Source organism: Kogia breviceps, chromosome 1 (assembly GCF_026419965.1).
Source record: "Kogia breviceps isolate mKogBre1 chromosome 1, mKogBre1 haplotype 1, whole genome shotgun sequence".
In the NCBI taxonomy this organism is placed as follows: Eukaryota; Metazoa; Chordata; class Mammalia; order Artiodactyla; family Physeteridae; genus Kogia; species Kogia breviceps.
In genome coordinates, this window is record NC_081310.1 from 100,965,580 (window position 1) to 100,981,107 (window position 15,528).

Here is a 15,528-nt window from a genome sequence, read left to right on the forward strand (position 1 = left end):
TTGGAAGTTTCTGGAAAATTGTTCCCCCTGAATATTCTCAATCCATGGTTGGTTGAATCCACTGATGTAGAACCCATGGATACAGAGGGCTGACTGTATTTTGCACATACATTTTAAAAATAAAAACCATGGTAAAGAGGCAAATGAAAACACTTGAGAACAGGATGCTTTGTCCTCAAATAAACCATTGGGTTCAATTTCAATATTTAGTTTACTCAAATTTTGAAGAAAGATCTCATACTGCTTATAGAAGTTCCAGGGATTAAATCCATTTTGTCAACCAAGCCAAGAAAGACAGTGGCATAGAGGCAATTTCAAACTCTCAGACTTCAGTTTTAACCGAACAAATCATCAATCCATGGAGTGGAGAACCAGATTAAAAAAATGAAACTCAAACCACATACCAGTATTAAAAACTGAGAGTCGACTTTTAAAGTCTAAACTTTCCATTAATCTCAGAAATTAAATCCCATAAGAATCATGACTCATCAAGAATTCCTCTCCCTTCTTCAGATATACAGACTTTTTTTTCCTCTTTAAAATACTGAAGAAATTACTTACAGCTTTAAGGGTAAGATCACACTGGAAAACAAGTTTCCGGAGTTGTGTTAAAATTTCTCTTTTGGTATTTTCTAGATCATTTCGTCTTTCTTCAACATTTGTCACACAAACTTTGTAGAGTTCATTTGCTTCTTCTACCTTCAGGAGTATCAGAGAAAAAAGTGACACTGGTTCACTGAATCTATATTTTAAAACAAATGCTTACTCTAGTAAGGCTCAATTTAAATAACTGAAAAGGCTTATGCATGAAAGTTCTGAAATATTCTATATTTTAAATAGAATATTTCTAAAGAGAAATATTCTGTTTTGGTCAGCAATTCAAGGGCACTTATCTTTTATGAATAGTCAAGTATGATTTACAATTAGTATACTGTTTGTCTATAAAATAAACATCCACTTCTACTTAATAGCTTTTTCTATTTATAGTTACCATTTTTTATATTTCATAAATAATACAAAGCTTCAGCCTAGTCTTGCTACCAGGTATTAGAATAAGTACACATATACACACAGTTGCCTAAATGGTGAACTTTCTGAACAATCAAGTAAAAAATATTAAACTACTGCTCTAAGATATATTTTTAAAAACAAACCCCAAAATTCAAAAGATAAGCAAAAATCTCTTAGCATAGTGGTTCTCAAAGTGTGGATCCCCGGCAGCAGCAGCACGTGGGCACTTAGAAATGCAGGTTGTCTGGGGCCAACCCTAGACCTGCTGAATCAGAAACTCTGGGGATGGGGCCCAGCAGTCTGTTTTAACACGCCTTCCAGGTGGTCCTGATGCAGGTTAAAGTTTGAGAACCAAAGCCTTAGCAGATTAGTGCTAATTCAATAATAACAAATAACAAAAAAGATGATTACTTTTTGAAGAGCCTCTTCTTCCAGTCTTCGCTTTTTTTCTAGCTGCCTGTTGAGATTTTTTACTAATCCACCACTTGAGCACAGATGCTCCTCTTCTGCACGAAACATGGAAGATTTTGCTTTTTCATATTCATCTTGACGTTGCATGCACAACAATTTTGCCTTTTTAAGAGCAGTCTCTGTTTCAAGCTACACAGAAAAAAAAGAGTATTAAATACAGAATAAGAAAAATCCTAATGTACAAGTTTCTTTAGCATATTCAGCAAGATAGTTAAGACTGCATTTTAGATAAACTATAGAGTAAGATATGCATCTTCCCAGGGTAGATGCTTATAGACTGCAGATGATTTTTAGATGTTCACAAATAGATGAAACTCTACTATAATACTAACCATTTTATTTTGTTCCTGTTTCCAAAGTTCTTTTATTTCTTTCCTTTGCTTTTCCATTTCATTTTTCCTCCCAAGTAGAGGCTGGCAAGGGTATTTTTATAAAAAGAAAGAGAGAAAAAAGCTGTTTCTAAAGGTATACTGCTGTTTTGTTTTTAAGTATATTGTATTTATAAATTTTTACCTGCACAAATTTGTTGGCTTGGAGAGCTGCAATTGTTTGTTGTAAAAGGTGACTGCTCTCTATATCATTAAGAAGAGCATTGGTAAATAAAGACTGCAGTGGCATAAACTCCTAGAATTTAAAATTGAAAAGTAAATTTTCCAATAGAAATGTACTAGAGTTCTAGATTCTCCCCACCGCCACTAAACTTCTTCAAAAAGAGAAATTTTTAAGCTTAGATTTTTTTCAGAAAAATGACTATTCATGAATATGACCATATGAGAAAAATACTGAAGAAAATTAACGAAGTTATTCTAAACCTCGTTAGCAAAATTAGTAGTTAACAAGATAATCAACATTCATATAAAACTGTGGATTTCCTAGTTTCTTCATAATGGGTATCCTTATAAGTTTAAAAAGATTTTTATTTTGTCAGTAAAAAGGTTATTTAGCATATAAGTTCTTTCCTATGTTAAGTACAAAATTTTCTGATTTTGCAAGGCACTCATCTGAGTAATCTCCCGGCATAGGACCCTAGTAGTTCACTGACCACTTACCTGTAGTCCAATGTTAGTTCTAGTTGCCTCTGCCAACTTGACAATATTTCTAGTGGACTCCAATTCTGAAAAGGTCAAAGAAGGCATCAGAAGGTAAATTCAACTTATTTTTCCCCCTCCATACTCTAAAATTATTTGTAATCCCCCAATTAAAAAGTGATCACAAATACTAGTCTGCATCATGATATGAAGTTATGATTCTTAATTTGAAGTACTCATCAAAATCAACCGGGGAACTTTCAAAATGCACTTGATTAAATCTCACTTCTCTGGGGGAATGGGACCTAGGCCTGTGTATTATCTGTTTCTAAGGCTATTCAGGTGAATCTGATGGGCATTCTCTATTAAAAGCAAATAATGTAGGGAAAGAGCATAGGCTTTGGGTAAATTCTATACTCTTCCAGTTACTACTATATGATCTTAGGCAAATCAACTGACCTTAGGCAAATCCCATCTCATTTGCCTCCACTGTAAAATGGGGATAATAATCTTGTCTTACCTACTTCCCAGGATTTTGGTAAGGATTAAATGAGATAATGGATGTTGAACGCATTTTGTCAACTGTAAAACACTGGGAAAATATTAGCTATTAAGATGTTCTTTATATGTTTCCATTGCCTTCTGATCTGACAGCTACTGTTGTTTTTGTCACCTTTAACCATATTATCTGATTGCATTTCTTTTCACCCACTAGAGTATGACTTCTTTAAAGGCAAAGACAGTATACTATCTGTCTTGGTGCCCCCAGATCTAGTGGTTGGTCCACATCAATATTCAATAAGTATATTTACTGTAAGAAGAGTCTTTCCTATTTTAAGAAGAGAAAATGGGCAATGATTTTATGCACTACAATGAAAGAGCTACTAATTTGGAATTATATTATTTATAGTCTATAGAACATGAATCACAAACAATTCAGTTCTTACGTTCCAAAGTTAATCAGATGCCCTAAAGGGCAACTCACCCAAGCTCAGCTTCTTTTCAACCCATGAAACTATGTTCTTGGTATATTTTAACCATGTTTTAGCATATGACAAAGCCAATTCTATAGAGTTAGTGTTCTTTAACAGCACGCTGTCTAATTCTATAGGAGAAAAACTTCCTGAAAATAAAAATACCAAGGTAAGTATACATTAAATATGAGCTCATAACTCTAAACAAAGAAGCATTCATATCCTAAGATGTTCTTCAATGAAAACTGGTTAAAAAATATGTGACAAATTCATAATTAAAGGGTCACAGTTTAAACTGAAAATAATTTTAAATTATATTTTTAAATCAATGTGTATTTCTATTATTCATCAAGTTACAAGCCCTATATAATTATTGATCAGTCTCTATCATCACATTATCTATCTACGCTAGCAGGTTTTTTTCCTCAAGTTTTATATGTAAAACTTCACACATCATTCATTTTATGTCTGAAATGAATATTTTAGGTTACTAAGCAAGGAGAGATTAAGTAATCCAAAACATTTATCAAAAGTAACTGTAAAAAGTTTGACTAAAGTTTTAAGTACCTCAGGCATTACCTTTTTCACTGGATGAGTCTACTGATTCCACAGAAACATTTTCAAAAGACTTAAAACATGGAAGAAAACAAATTTAAGATTAGAGAAGATAACAGAACTTTGCTTCAAATTTTTTTCACTCTAATTTGTTACTCTGACATAATTCCTACTAAAGAATTTCAAGCATTTAGAACTCAAAGGGCCTGAGAAGTCTGTTTAAATGCCAGAACATTTAATAAGAATTATATAGCTTTTTACAACTGCAGTTCTCAAGGTCCAAGAATGAATAACCTCATTGTTTACTAACAGCATTAGTTAACATTAATGAATCCATTCAAAACTTTAAATTCTGCAGATCTCAAAAATATTAGTCAGCAAGTTATAGAAGCAATCTAAATAGACTGCTATCTAAATAGAAGACAAAGACCTCTCTCTTTCAGCCATCTTTTACCATTTCATTATATGATAAGCTGTCTCTGAAGGTCCATTGGACAGCTTAGTGCAGAACTTTCTATGATGATGGAAATGTTCTATATCTGCACTGTCCAGTAAGGTAGCTAATAGCTACATGTAGCTATATGAGCATTTGACAAGTGGCTAATTTAAATGAGAATTAAATTTTTAATTTAATGAATTACATGTGACAAGTATTGGACAGTGCAGGAAAAGGTTATCTACTGAAATTGTGAGAGTTTATATTTAGTTGGGCAATATGGAGTATGAAGGAATTCAATGCAACAGAAATCAAGTAAAACCTGGGTTTGAAGTCAAGCTCTATCACTTAGTAGCTGTATAACACTGAGCTATGTATTTATACTCATTTAACTTTGGTTTGCCCTTCTATAAAATGAGGATAAGAACACTACTCCATAAGATTATTTTAAGGATTAAGATGATGTAGGCTTAGCACAGTGCATGGTTATCTATTAAGCACTATTAAATAAATGGCAACTATTATTTTCAAAGGTATTTTTCAAAACTCTTCATCGGGGGCTTCCCTGGTGGCACAGTGGTTGAGAGTCCGCCTGCCAATTCAGGGGACGCGGTTTCGGGCCCCGGTCTGGGAAGATCCCACATGCCGCGCAGTGGCTGGGCCCGTGAGCCATGGCTGCTGAGCCTGCGCGTCTGGAGCCTGTGCTCCGCAACGGGAGAGGCCACAACAGTGACAGGTCCTCGTACCGCAAAAAAACCACAAAACTCTTCATCGAATGAAGTAATTTTATTAGTAGTATATCATCATGGATTTTTAGATTTCAATTTCTAGGATAAGTTAAAAACTGCAAAAAGGAAAAAGTATTATCATATTAAGAATTAGTTATACATGTGCACAACAGAAGTACACGAATAGGAGATATGATTTACACCTAAAATTTAAATTGTTTAGACCCCTTTTACACTGATATAATGTTTTATTACACCTTCTAAATAAGCAGCAAGCTTGAAAATATGAAATTGAGGAAAAATCATAAATAACAGTAAAATATTTAAAGATCTTAAAATTCTTCATCATTCTGATTTGGTTTCTACACTATCCTCCTTTAGTCCTTCAGTCACCAAATGGATGACTTCAGTAGTCACAACTGTTTTCTAAATACTGTAGTATATATAACAAATGCCTTTAGTCATTCATATTTTGTATTATTTAAGAAAGATCTGTAGTTTTTATATTATTTTGATATAATAAAAGGTACTTGGCACATTTCCAAATATTTGTTGAAATCCTTTTGGATTCCAATCCTTTTTGGAAATCCTTAACAGGAAATGATCAACATATGTCCCTAATGCAGTTTGTTTAAATATCTTGCATTTGGTGAAAAAATTTTAGTCAAATGAAAATATTACTACTACAATTAGTATAAATCTTTAAAGCAATATTCTACATACATTCCTAATGTTCTTTTATTTCATAGCAATTTTTCTTCCAGTTAGGAATCAGAACCCCAATTCTCTAACATACTTATAAGGATGCTCTCAGGGAGAATTCAGACCTTCAGTTCTGTTAATAAGTGTTTCATGGTAACAAATTGTAGGATGTGTGAAAAGATTAACACCCTCTTTACTTCTTGCATCATTTTTCTACCAGTCTTAAAATCTGCGACAATGTCAGGAAGGAAAAACATCTATGAATTTCTTACTAAAATTTTGGACCACAGACATTAGGTTCATTACATAAGACACTATAAAATTACCAGCTATGTTTTTTTTTAAATGATGGCTCCACTTCAAAAGTACAATTAAATTTTTGGCCCAGAAACTGACCAGAATTTATCATATTTAAAATGAACTGAGCCCTTTTGTGGCCATCGCTGAAGTGCCAACGGCCGAAATGAAGTTCAATCCCTTTGTGACTTCTGACCGAAGCAAGAACCGGAAAAGGCATTTCAATGCGCCTTCCCACATTCGCAGGAAGATTATGTCTTCCCCTCTTTCTAAAGAGCTGAGACAGAAATACAATGTCCGATCCATGCCCATCCGGAAGGATGATGAAGTTCAGGTTGTACGAGGGCACTACAAAGGGCAGCAAATTGGCAAAGTAGTCCAGGTTTACAGGAAGAAGTATGTCATCTACATTGAACGAGTGCAGCGGGAGAAGGCTAATGGCACGACTGTCCACGTGGGCATTCACCCCAGCAAGGTGGTTATCACCAGACTAAAACTGGACAAAGACCGCAAAAAGATCCTCGAACGTAAAGCCAAATCTCGCCAAGTAGGAAAGGAAAAGGGCAAATATAAGGAAGAAACAATTGAGAAGATGCAGGAATGAAGTAATCTTGTATACAACTTTCATTAAAAACTGTTAAAATGAAAAAAAAAAAAAAATGAACTGAGCTGTTTTTTTTGCTGAACTAAACAACTATCAAAGACTAATGCTGAGATTAAGATTAGGATATTATTAAAATATTAAGTTAAAAACATTAAAATCTTTGTTTTCATACAAACTTGGCCTACCTTACTTTCCCGGGAAACAGGCAGTCGCAATAATGAATCATTGCCTACATCTCCCATGAGGAAGTTTGTCAGGCTATCCAGGGGAATTAAAAAAAAAAAAGAAATGGAAATAAACAAGTCATGACATTGCTCTGTCACAAGCTTTACATTCAACATGTCATCTAGGTTAAATTTTTTTTAAGTAAGAACCTTAGAAATAAACTGCTAGGAATCTATCCACATAAACCACATAGTCATTTGCAAATGGATGTTGCTTCTAAACAGCTATAAACACCTCCAAATACAGCAATAAAGCAACACAGAATGTAGCTTTTCTGAAGTTGTGATAATATTTCATGCTAGTTAATACTTTACTTTGCATGTATGTACTGAATTATTGTGACGTACTCTCATTGAGACATCTAGGCCCTAATTTCTTTAAATGACAGTCCTCTACTTACATATTTCCAAAGGTAAAGGCCAAGGTTTCAATGGAAGAAAACACTTCTCTGAAGAGATCATTTTTGTTTTCTTCATTTACTTCTGTGAAGTTCACAGCTTTAGGGAAAAGTTGGTTACAATAAATGAGGAGAAAATACTTTAAACTAGTTTTATACAAAGTCATTTAAATCCCTTAAAAATCCATCATTACTACTAGAAGCATTAGAAGATTCAGAAACTGAAAAGCCTAATACACAAAATAAATATGATGTTCAAGTTCTTCATTAAAGAAATCATACAAAAGAATCACCTTGAATAAAAGTAGCCGGCATTCCAACCTGACTGCTCCACACATTACATAATTTGACACATCTAAAAAGTGACTCAATGTGAAATCAATTGATCTTGAGTCACACAGTCCATGTTACACCAGCCTTCTCTCATGAAGAGTGCTGTTTTTTTCTCTTGCTTATTGCTTCACGGCATTTTTTTAAAACAGCTAAATGCACTGTGGCTCACTTAAGTCAATATGAAGTACATTTTCCACTACAAATTACCAATATTTGAAGTCACATATACATTTGACATAGCATAAAACCTATATTATACCCTTATTTCTTATAGGGTCTTGGGCTCTGAGGTCCATTTTAATTAATACATAGCTGTCTTTTGTTTATCACAGGGACAGTCTAACATTTTACATTTTGTTAAAATTATGAAACTTAACTGAAAAAGGTTTCTTATCATAACTTCATCTGTATGCACCTTTGTTAAAAGCCCAGATACAATCTACAGAGACAAAATCTGAGTGCTGAATAGGTAAATTTTTTAAAGTAACTCATTCTACTCAGATTGAGTTTAAGGAGCAACCGGCTCCCTGTATCCCACCCTCCCTAGGATCCCTGCCAATAACTGGAAGGAGAGAAACCAAGTGGAGAGGAAGCTATCCTTTGTTTTAAAACAGAGTTGTTCTTGAGCTTGCCTGCACATCAGAATTACTTATGCAGCTTTAGAAACAAAGTCTGAGTCCCACCACCAAAGATTCAGATTTCACAGGTCTGGTGAAGCACATATATTTGTTCAAAAGCTCTCCCAGGTGATTCTAATGTGCAACTACGGTTGAAAATGTTTTCTGGAAAGCCAGGATTCCTAAGCAGGGATGAATTAAACCTTAAGCCTGGAAGCCTCATGAAATTACAACCAAGATTTTACACTCCTTTGTAGATATGAGGGGGTAAGGTCCACACCTTTCATCAGATTCTTCTAAATATCCCTGATACAAACAAGAAGAAAAACTTAAAAACCACCTTTGTAGGTATGAGGGGGTAAGGTCCACACCTTTCATCAGATTCTTCTAAATATCCCTGATACAAACAAGAAGAAAAACTTAAGAACTGCCATAAATAATTTATTTAATATTTTTTTATTTCTGCTCTAGTCAAGATGGAAAAACAAGCTGAAACAACTAAAAGAAATCTGTACAAAATATACGAAACAGCAGTTTTCATGACATTAGCTATCAGGCAACACAGAACAAAAATCCTAACAGACAAGAAACGAACATGGTGAGCTCTACAACTGCCCCAAGCTTACTGCCTAATAACACACAAAGATTTCTAAGCAAAGGAAACTACCGGAGATAAAGAAGGTCATTTTATAATGATGGATTCAATTCATCAAGAGGACATAATTTTATACATTTATGCACCTAATGAGCAACTTCAAAATGCATGAAGCAAAAACTAATAGAACTGAAATGACAAATTCACAACTATAGCCAGAGATTTCAAAAACCCTCTCTCAATAATTGACAGAACATGTTGACAGAAAATCAGTAAAGGATGTGAAAGCCTTCAACAATACTATCAGCCACCTTGACGAGACCGACATTTAAAGAACACTCTACCCAATGACAGCAAAATACATGTTCTTTTCAAACACACACTGAATATTTACCAAGATGGACCATATTATGGGCCATAAAACAAGTCTCAATGGGTTTAAAAGGATTCAAGTCAGGCAAAATATGTTCTGTGACTAGATGGAATTAAATTATAAAAATCTCTGGAAAAATCCTTAAATATTAGGAAACTAATGCACTTCTAAATAAACCATGGATCAAAGAAGAAAATGGGAAATTAGAAAGTATCTTGAACACAATGAAAATGAAAACACAACATATAAATATTGGTGAAGGTGGTGGCAGAGAGGCACAGAAGGGAGGGATGACAAAGGGACATGCATTACCTGGATTGTGATGGTTTCACAAGAGTATGCATATCAAAATTGATCAAATTGCACCCTTAATTTAAATATGTGCAGCTTATTTTAAGTCAATTATACCTCAATAATGCTGTTTTTAAAACTGCACTTGAAAGTAGACTTTAAATGTAATTTATAATGTAATACCAGCAAAAATGTAAAACCTACTCCTATTTCCCAACTTTAACCTGTTAGACTTTAAAGAAAAAAATGTTTTATAACACTTTGCAAAATTCTATAATTATTCTTCTTTTCCGATAAATATATTTTTCAAAGAACTAAACATGACTGGGAGATAACTGTAAGTAGTGAAATAATTGTAAGTAGTAAAAAGACAATTATTTGAACCATCTTCAATCGCTATCTTCATCCCTACTCAAATGAGGTTACAGCCATCTAATGAAAATTCCTATTACGGCCCTTGCCTCTACTTCAAAACAGCTCTATACTTCTAATATCCTTTCATTTTTTTGCTCCTGTCCAGTATTTCAAAGAAAAGTCTTTGGTTCCTTTCCAATAATAAATCTTCCCATTCTCTCCCGCATTCTCCAAAACCCTATACCACCATTACTCCTCCCTCATAACTTCACTATCTCCTACCAACTGACATTTTTTCTTATGCTACTAACAACATACTCAAATCTTTTCTACAGGAAAAAAATTAAATTCGCCATATTTCTTCTTAAAGCTACCATCCTATTTAATTCAGCATTTCTTTACTGCTAAAACTTTATAAATAGATAATGACAATTCACCAGGATTTGGCTTTTCATCCAGTTTAATCGTTAGCAGGGGTTGGAAAACTTTTTCTGTAAAGGGCTAGATAGTGAATATTTTATACTTTTCAGGCCACACAATCTGTTGCAACTATTCAACTCTGTATAAAGTAGCCAAACATAAACAAACAAGAGTAGTTGCTTCCGATAAAACTTTATTTACAGAAACAGGCAGCAGGCCAGATTTGGCCCACTGGTAGTAGTTTGTGCACCCCTGGTTAAAAGGATGGGTTCCAAAGCCAGTCTGCCTAGGTTAAATCCTAAATCTGCCTCTTAACGAGGTTAAGTAACTTAACTGCTCTGTTCTTCAGTTTCCTCGTTTATAAAATGGGGATAATAATATGTATTTTGAGAAACACTGTGAAGATTTAATGAACTTAGAACAGAGCTTGTTACATAGAAAATGCTCAATAAATGTTAGTTATTTTCACTCAATACCACTGAACGACACTGTCAACAACAACCTCCAACTGTTTTAGTCAAACTGGGAAGTCTTCTTCCTTCTAAGTTTTCATCTTACTTCACTGGTCTGCAACTCTGAACAACTCTACCACTTCATACATATGCAACCTTGGACAAATCACTCTATGTCCCAGCTTTCTTATCTGCAAAATGGGAGTTGATATAATAATAATTTTCTGTGAAGATTAATGGGTAATCCATGTAAAGAGCTTAACAGCATCCGGCATACAGTAAGTACATCCTCAATATATTATGTCAGCTATTATTAATACAGATATTAACCATTTCCTTCTATCTTGAAGCATTTTGCTTAGAAGCAGTACATTATAGCAACTAGAAAATGCAAGGCTTCAGAGTTTCAAACCTGAGTTTAAGTCTGACCCTTACCACTTCCTGTGTTATTCTGGATACATCACCTAACTTCAATTTCCCCATATGTAAAATGGCGTGTTACTGAAAAGAACAACTGAGAAAACAAATGTAAAACACCTAGGGTACAGTACTTGGTATTTAGTAAATATGAGCACCCCCATATTCTACATCTGATCTGTGCTTCATACAGTTGTTTCCACTCAGCCGGCAGTTCTCATCTTGGCCTTCTTCTCTATACATTACCCCCAGAGAATCTCACCCACTTTCAATACCTTTAAGGGAATGAATCCTTAAACTAACTGTCTAGTTTTACCCTCTGAGCTCCAGACCCATATTTCTGATGGTCTGTTTGATACATTCCTCCCCCTATTTCCCAATCTTTACCCACCAGCGCTGCAATCTCAACATGTACTAAACTGAACTCTCATCTCTTCCTGTCTACTCTGCCCCTTAAGCCTACTCTCTTCCGTACATTCCTTAGCTCATTAGTTTTGCTTCCAAAATGCCTCTAACTTATTTTTCTTTCTTTCCATTCCCGTTGACACTGACTTAGTTCAAAGGCCATATTTTACTTCTAGTTTGGACTATTTAACAACCTGCTAAGTGGCCTCTCTGTCTCTACTCTCTCCCCTCTACTAGCTGACCTTCAAAATCAAATCAAGATTTTGCTTAAAGTTTACATAATTGTCTCCCTTCCGTTCCCTATTAAGTCACAACAATGAGCACTAAGACACATTTAGTATCTCTTTAAGAAAACACATGAATAGCTTTCATACATATAACCTATTAGAACAGCAACTTTCAAACAGTTTTACCACAACCTTCGGTAAGAAATACATATCACATCATGACCAAGTATACCATATACACATGATAGTTATCAGTTACATAACACCTACAAAGTCTCTGAAACATCCTTAAATCTTATACAATGAGTGTTACACTCTGATTTTTCTTTTCTATTCTCTTTCATATTTTAAAATGCTGGTTACAGTTCACTAACTTGATGTCATAAGTCAAAAGCCAAAGTTTGAAAACCACCGAATTAAAAGCTATAATGGTAGAAAATTTTCACCATTTGCACAGGGAAAATTCCTTAGGGAGAAAAACAAAACAAAAGCTACAAGATTTATAATCTGTAAACTTCACATTGCTTCTGAGAAACAAAAAAAGACAACCTGAAGAACTTAAATGCATACTATATTCTCAGATAGAAATGCTAAGTAAATAAATTCTCCTTAATTTTATCTATAAATTTAATTATAAATTAACTATAATTTATACATTCATAAACTTAACTATAAATTAATTTATAAATTTACATATTTAACTCAAATCACCCTCAAAATACCAATAGGTATTTTTTGGAACTAGACATGCCAATTCAAAAATCTTGATGGAAAAATAAAATCCTGAACAAAAAGAGTAATGGAAAGAGAAGCTACCCCAACCAGACACTAAAACATACTATAAAACCACAATGAAGACAGTATGGTACTGGCACATAAATAACAAATCAAGGGGACAGAATAAGGTCCAGAAATAAATATATGTGACAATTTAGTGTGTTTATGATAAAGATGGCATCTCAAACCAATGGGGAAAATATGAATTATTCAATAAATTAGCTAGAAACATAGATACTCTAGAATGTATCACAGATCTAAATTTAATAAATAGCACCATGAAAACATTAGAAGAAAAAACAGTGGAGAACGCTACTATAATCTCCAAGCAGGGAAGTCCTTCCCTAATACTCAAAAAGTATACAAAAGGCACACAAAATATTGAGATAGAAATGCAAAATAAAACAAAATACCATACGCAAATCAAAAGATAAAAAAACAAACTAAAGAAAATCTGCTACTTATATAAAAGATTAAGGGCTAATTTCACTTATATTAAGTTTCTACAGATCAATACTAAAAAAAGACCAACTATCAAGAAAAAAATGAATAAACAGTCAAGTCACATAAAAGGATGTGCAAATGACTCTGCAACATATTAAAAGACACTCAACTGTACTCAAAATGAGGCAAATGCAAATCAAATCTATACTGAGATACCAGTTTTTACTATCAGATTGGATAACAAAGTTTGGTAACCAGCTTTGTTGGCAAAGGGGTAGGAAATCAGCTTCTTCAGCATGGCTATCAGAAGGACAGAACCTCTACAGAGGGCATTGAGCAATATACAAAATATAAATGCACATGCGCTCTGTTCCAGGAACTACCCACCTAGGAATATACAGGGCTATTCATTGAAGCACTGTTTGTAACCAAAATAAACTGGAAACAATCCAAACATCTATTAGTAGTGAAGTGGTTAAATTAATTCTAGTACATCAGTATAATGGATTATCATGCAGCTCTGAAAAAACAAAACAACAACAAAAGAAGATGACTTTTTATATACAGATAACTCAGAACAATGAGAAAGGAGCAGAATGCTACCCTTTGTGTAAAGAAGAGAACATATTGTGTTTGCTTCTATATGTGTATAATGTCTCTGGAAAGATACACAAAAAACCAGTAATAGTTGTTGTTTATCTAGGGAAAGGAATGGTGGCTAAGGTCTGAGGTAGAAAGACACTTCACTGTTTGAATACTCTTTTATACCATTTGCACTATGAATCATGTGAATGAATTGCCTATTAAAAAATTAAGTTTCAAAACAGAAAGAAAACATGAGGCATCTACAATTTTGGATGCATAATTAAAGCTTATTTTTCTGTTCCCAATTTTTAAATATAGGGCAAAATACAAATCATGAAAAACCTTAAAAATGGTCCTTTTAAATTATATTACAAATAAGATTTACCAGGATACTTCTAAATGATGAAAACATAAATACTAAGTACACAATAAATTACTGAGTGCTACGATGCCTTCATCTATTTCACAAATAAGCTGTATCTCTCTTACCATATTGCAAATATTTTGTAAGACTGAACTTCCTGCTTGGAAACAAGAGGAGACACAGGAAATACAAATCACTATTAGAATGAATGGGGAAAAGCTAAGGATTCTTCTTCTAAAGTTATTAAAGGTAAATTCTACATTTAAAATAAAAAATAAGAGATGTTAAAAGATTCCAATTTTATTCCAATGCGCTAATTCTTATTATGCATAGGAAGTGGATAGATTTCATGCATTCAAACCTGCAGCAGCACAAATAAGATTATATGTCCCTGATCTAAAGTTATTAGTCTGTATATGTTATTTTTTAATGGTTTGGTATATTTGCAAAATACATCTGACACTTGCAAGATCTCCAAAGCAAGTCAGGTTACCACTGTTTTTTAAATGTAATTAGGAGGTTAAGACAAAATGATCACATTCCTGACAGCTTTCTGATCATAATAAACAATCGTTTTAAAGTTTTCCTCTTTAATATAGAAGTAAAAATGTACCTTTGTAAGTTTTTTGAAAACATGAAAGTAGACAGCGTATGCAAAACATTTATATTGCCACAAGACAGATATTCAAAAATGGTTTCTACCTCCCCCTTGCCTTTCCAGGGCTTGAAAACAAAATTACCATTCAATGAAAGAATTAAATAAGCTCCAATTTGACATCAATTTTCCAGGTTACTGAATATTTTTCATTGGGGGTATCAATGATATTTTTACATGGCCTCAACAATAAGATGGAGGGGGGTATTTAAAAACTTAAACTTACACCAAAGAAAACACAATTTTTAAAGTTTTCTAGCATCATGGAGTCCTACTGAAACAGAGTAAGTTCCCCAACAATGAAGTAATTTTTAAAATTTCATCCAACAAAAAAGTAAAATAGTAACAATTCCAAGGGTAAAGACAGTCTTAGAGGGAAATAATACTCAAAAGATTGCTTTACCTCAAAGAAAAAAAGATCTATAAGGCAGCTGAGAGGCCACTTTCTTCAACTCTGTTTCTGGAATGTGGACATCAACAGACACACTCCTTCCCCAGGACATCCTGACTGTACACAATAGCTACGGACAACAATTGAATGAACTGTGGTCGCTATTTCCAAGCATGGAAATTTTACTATCTACAGACACAAATTTCCCTAACTTAAGTTAAATTGCACTTACAAACAATCTATTTTAAAACAAATTTGGTTACTAAGCATTTTTAAGAGTCACCACAGAAGCTATCCATTTTGAAGCCATCTACATTTTTTTCAGTGCTTGAAATACAGAAGAGAGAACCATGCAAACATGATTAATCTACATAAAAAGTAGGGAAGGCAGTTCTTAAGT

At 33.7% G+C, this 15,528-nt stretch overlaps 2 protein-coding genes across 4 annotated transcripts in view; one reads left to right on the plus strand and one right to left on the minus strand.

Annotated features, from left to right (window-relative positions):
- ARHGAP29 (Rho GTPase activating protein 29) overlaps positions 1-15,528 on the minus strand; it is a 76,987-nt gene that overhangs the window by 29,865 nt on the left and 31,594 nt on the right. For all 3 annotated transcript variants that reach the window (XM_059069860.2, XM_067040169.1, XM_067040171.1), the window contains 9 exons: positions 7,432-7,528; positions 6,992-7,064; positions 4,064-4,112; positions 3,496-3,633; positions 2,532-2,596; positions 1,996-2,106; positions 1,815-1,895; positions 1,423-1,611; positions 562-699 (listed from right to left, as the gene is read on the minus strand). In XM_059069860.2, coding sequence (XP_058925843.1) covers positions 562-699; positions 1,423-1,611; positions 1,815-1,895; positions 1,996-2,106; positions 2,532-2,596; positions 3,496-3,633; positions 4,064-4,112; positions 6,992-7,064; positions 7,432-7,528 — 941 coding nt within the window. The remainder of the gene's footprint in view (positions 1-561; positions 700-1,422; positions 1,612-1,814; positions 1,896-1,995; positions 2,107-2,531; positions 2,597-3,495; positions 3,634-4,063; positions 4,113-6,991; positions 7,065-7,431; positions 7,529-15,528) is intronic.
- On the plus strand, positions 6,337-6,856 carry LOC131760221 (large ribosomal subunit protein uL24). Its single transcript, XM_059070138.2, has one exon. The coding sequence runs from the start codon at positions 6,369-6,371 to the stop codon at positions 6,804-6,806; it is 438 nt and encodes a 145-aa protein (XP_058926121.1). The 5' UTR covers positions 6,337-6,368; the 3' UTR covers positions 6,807-6,856.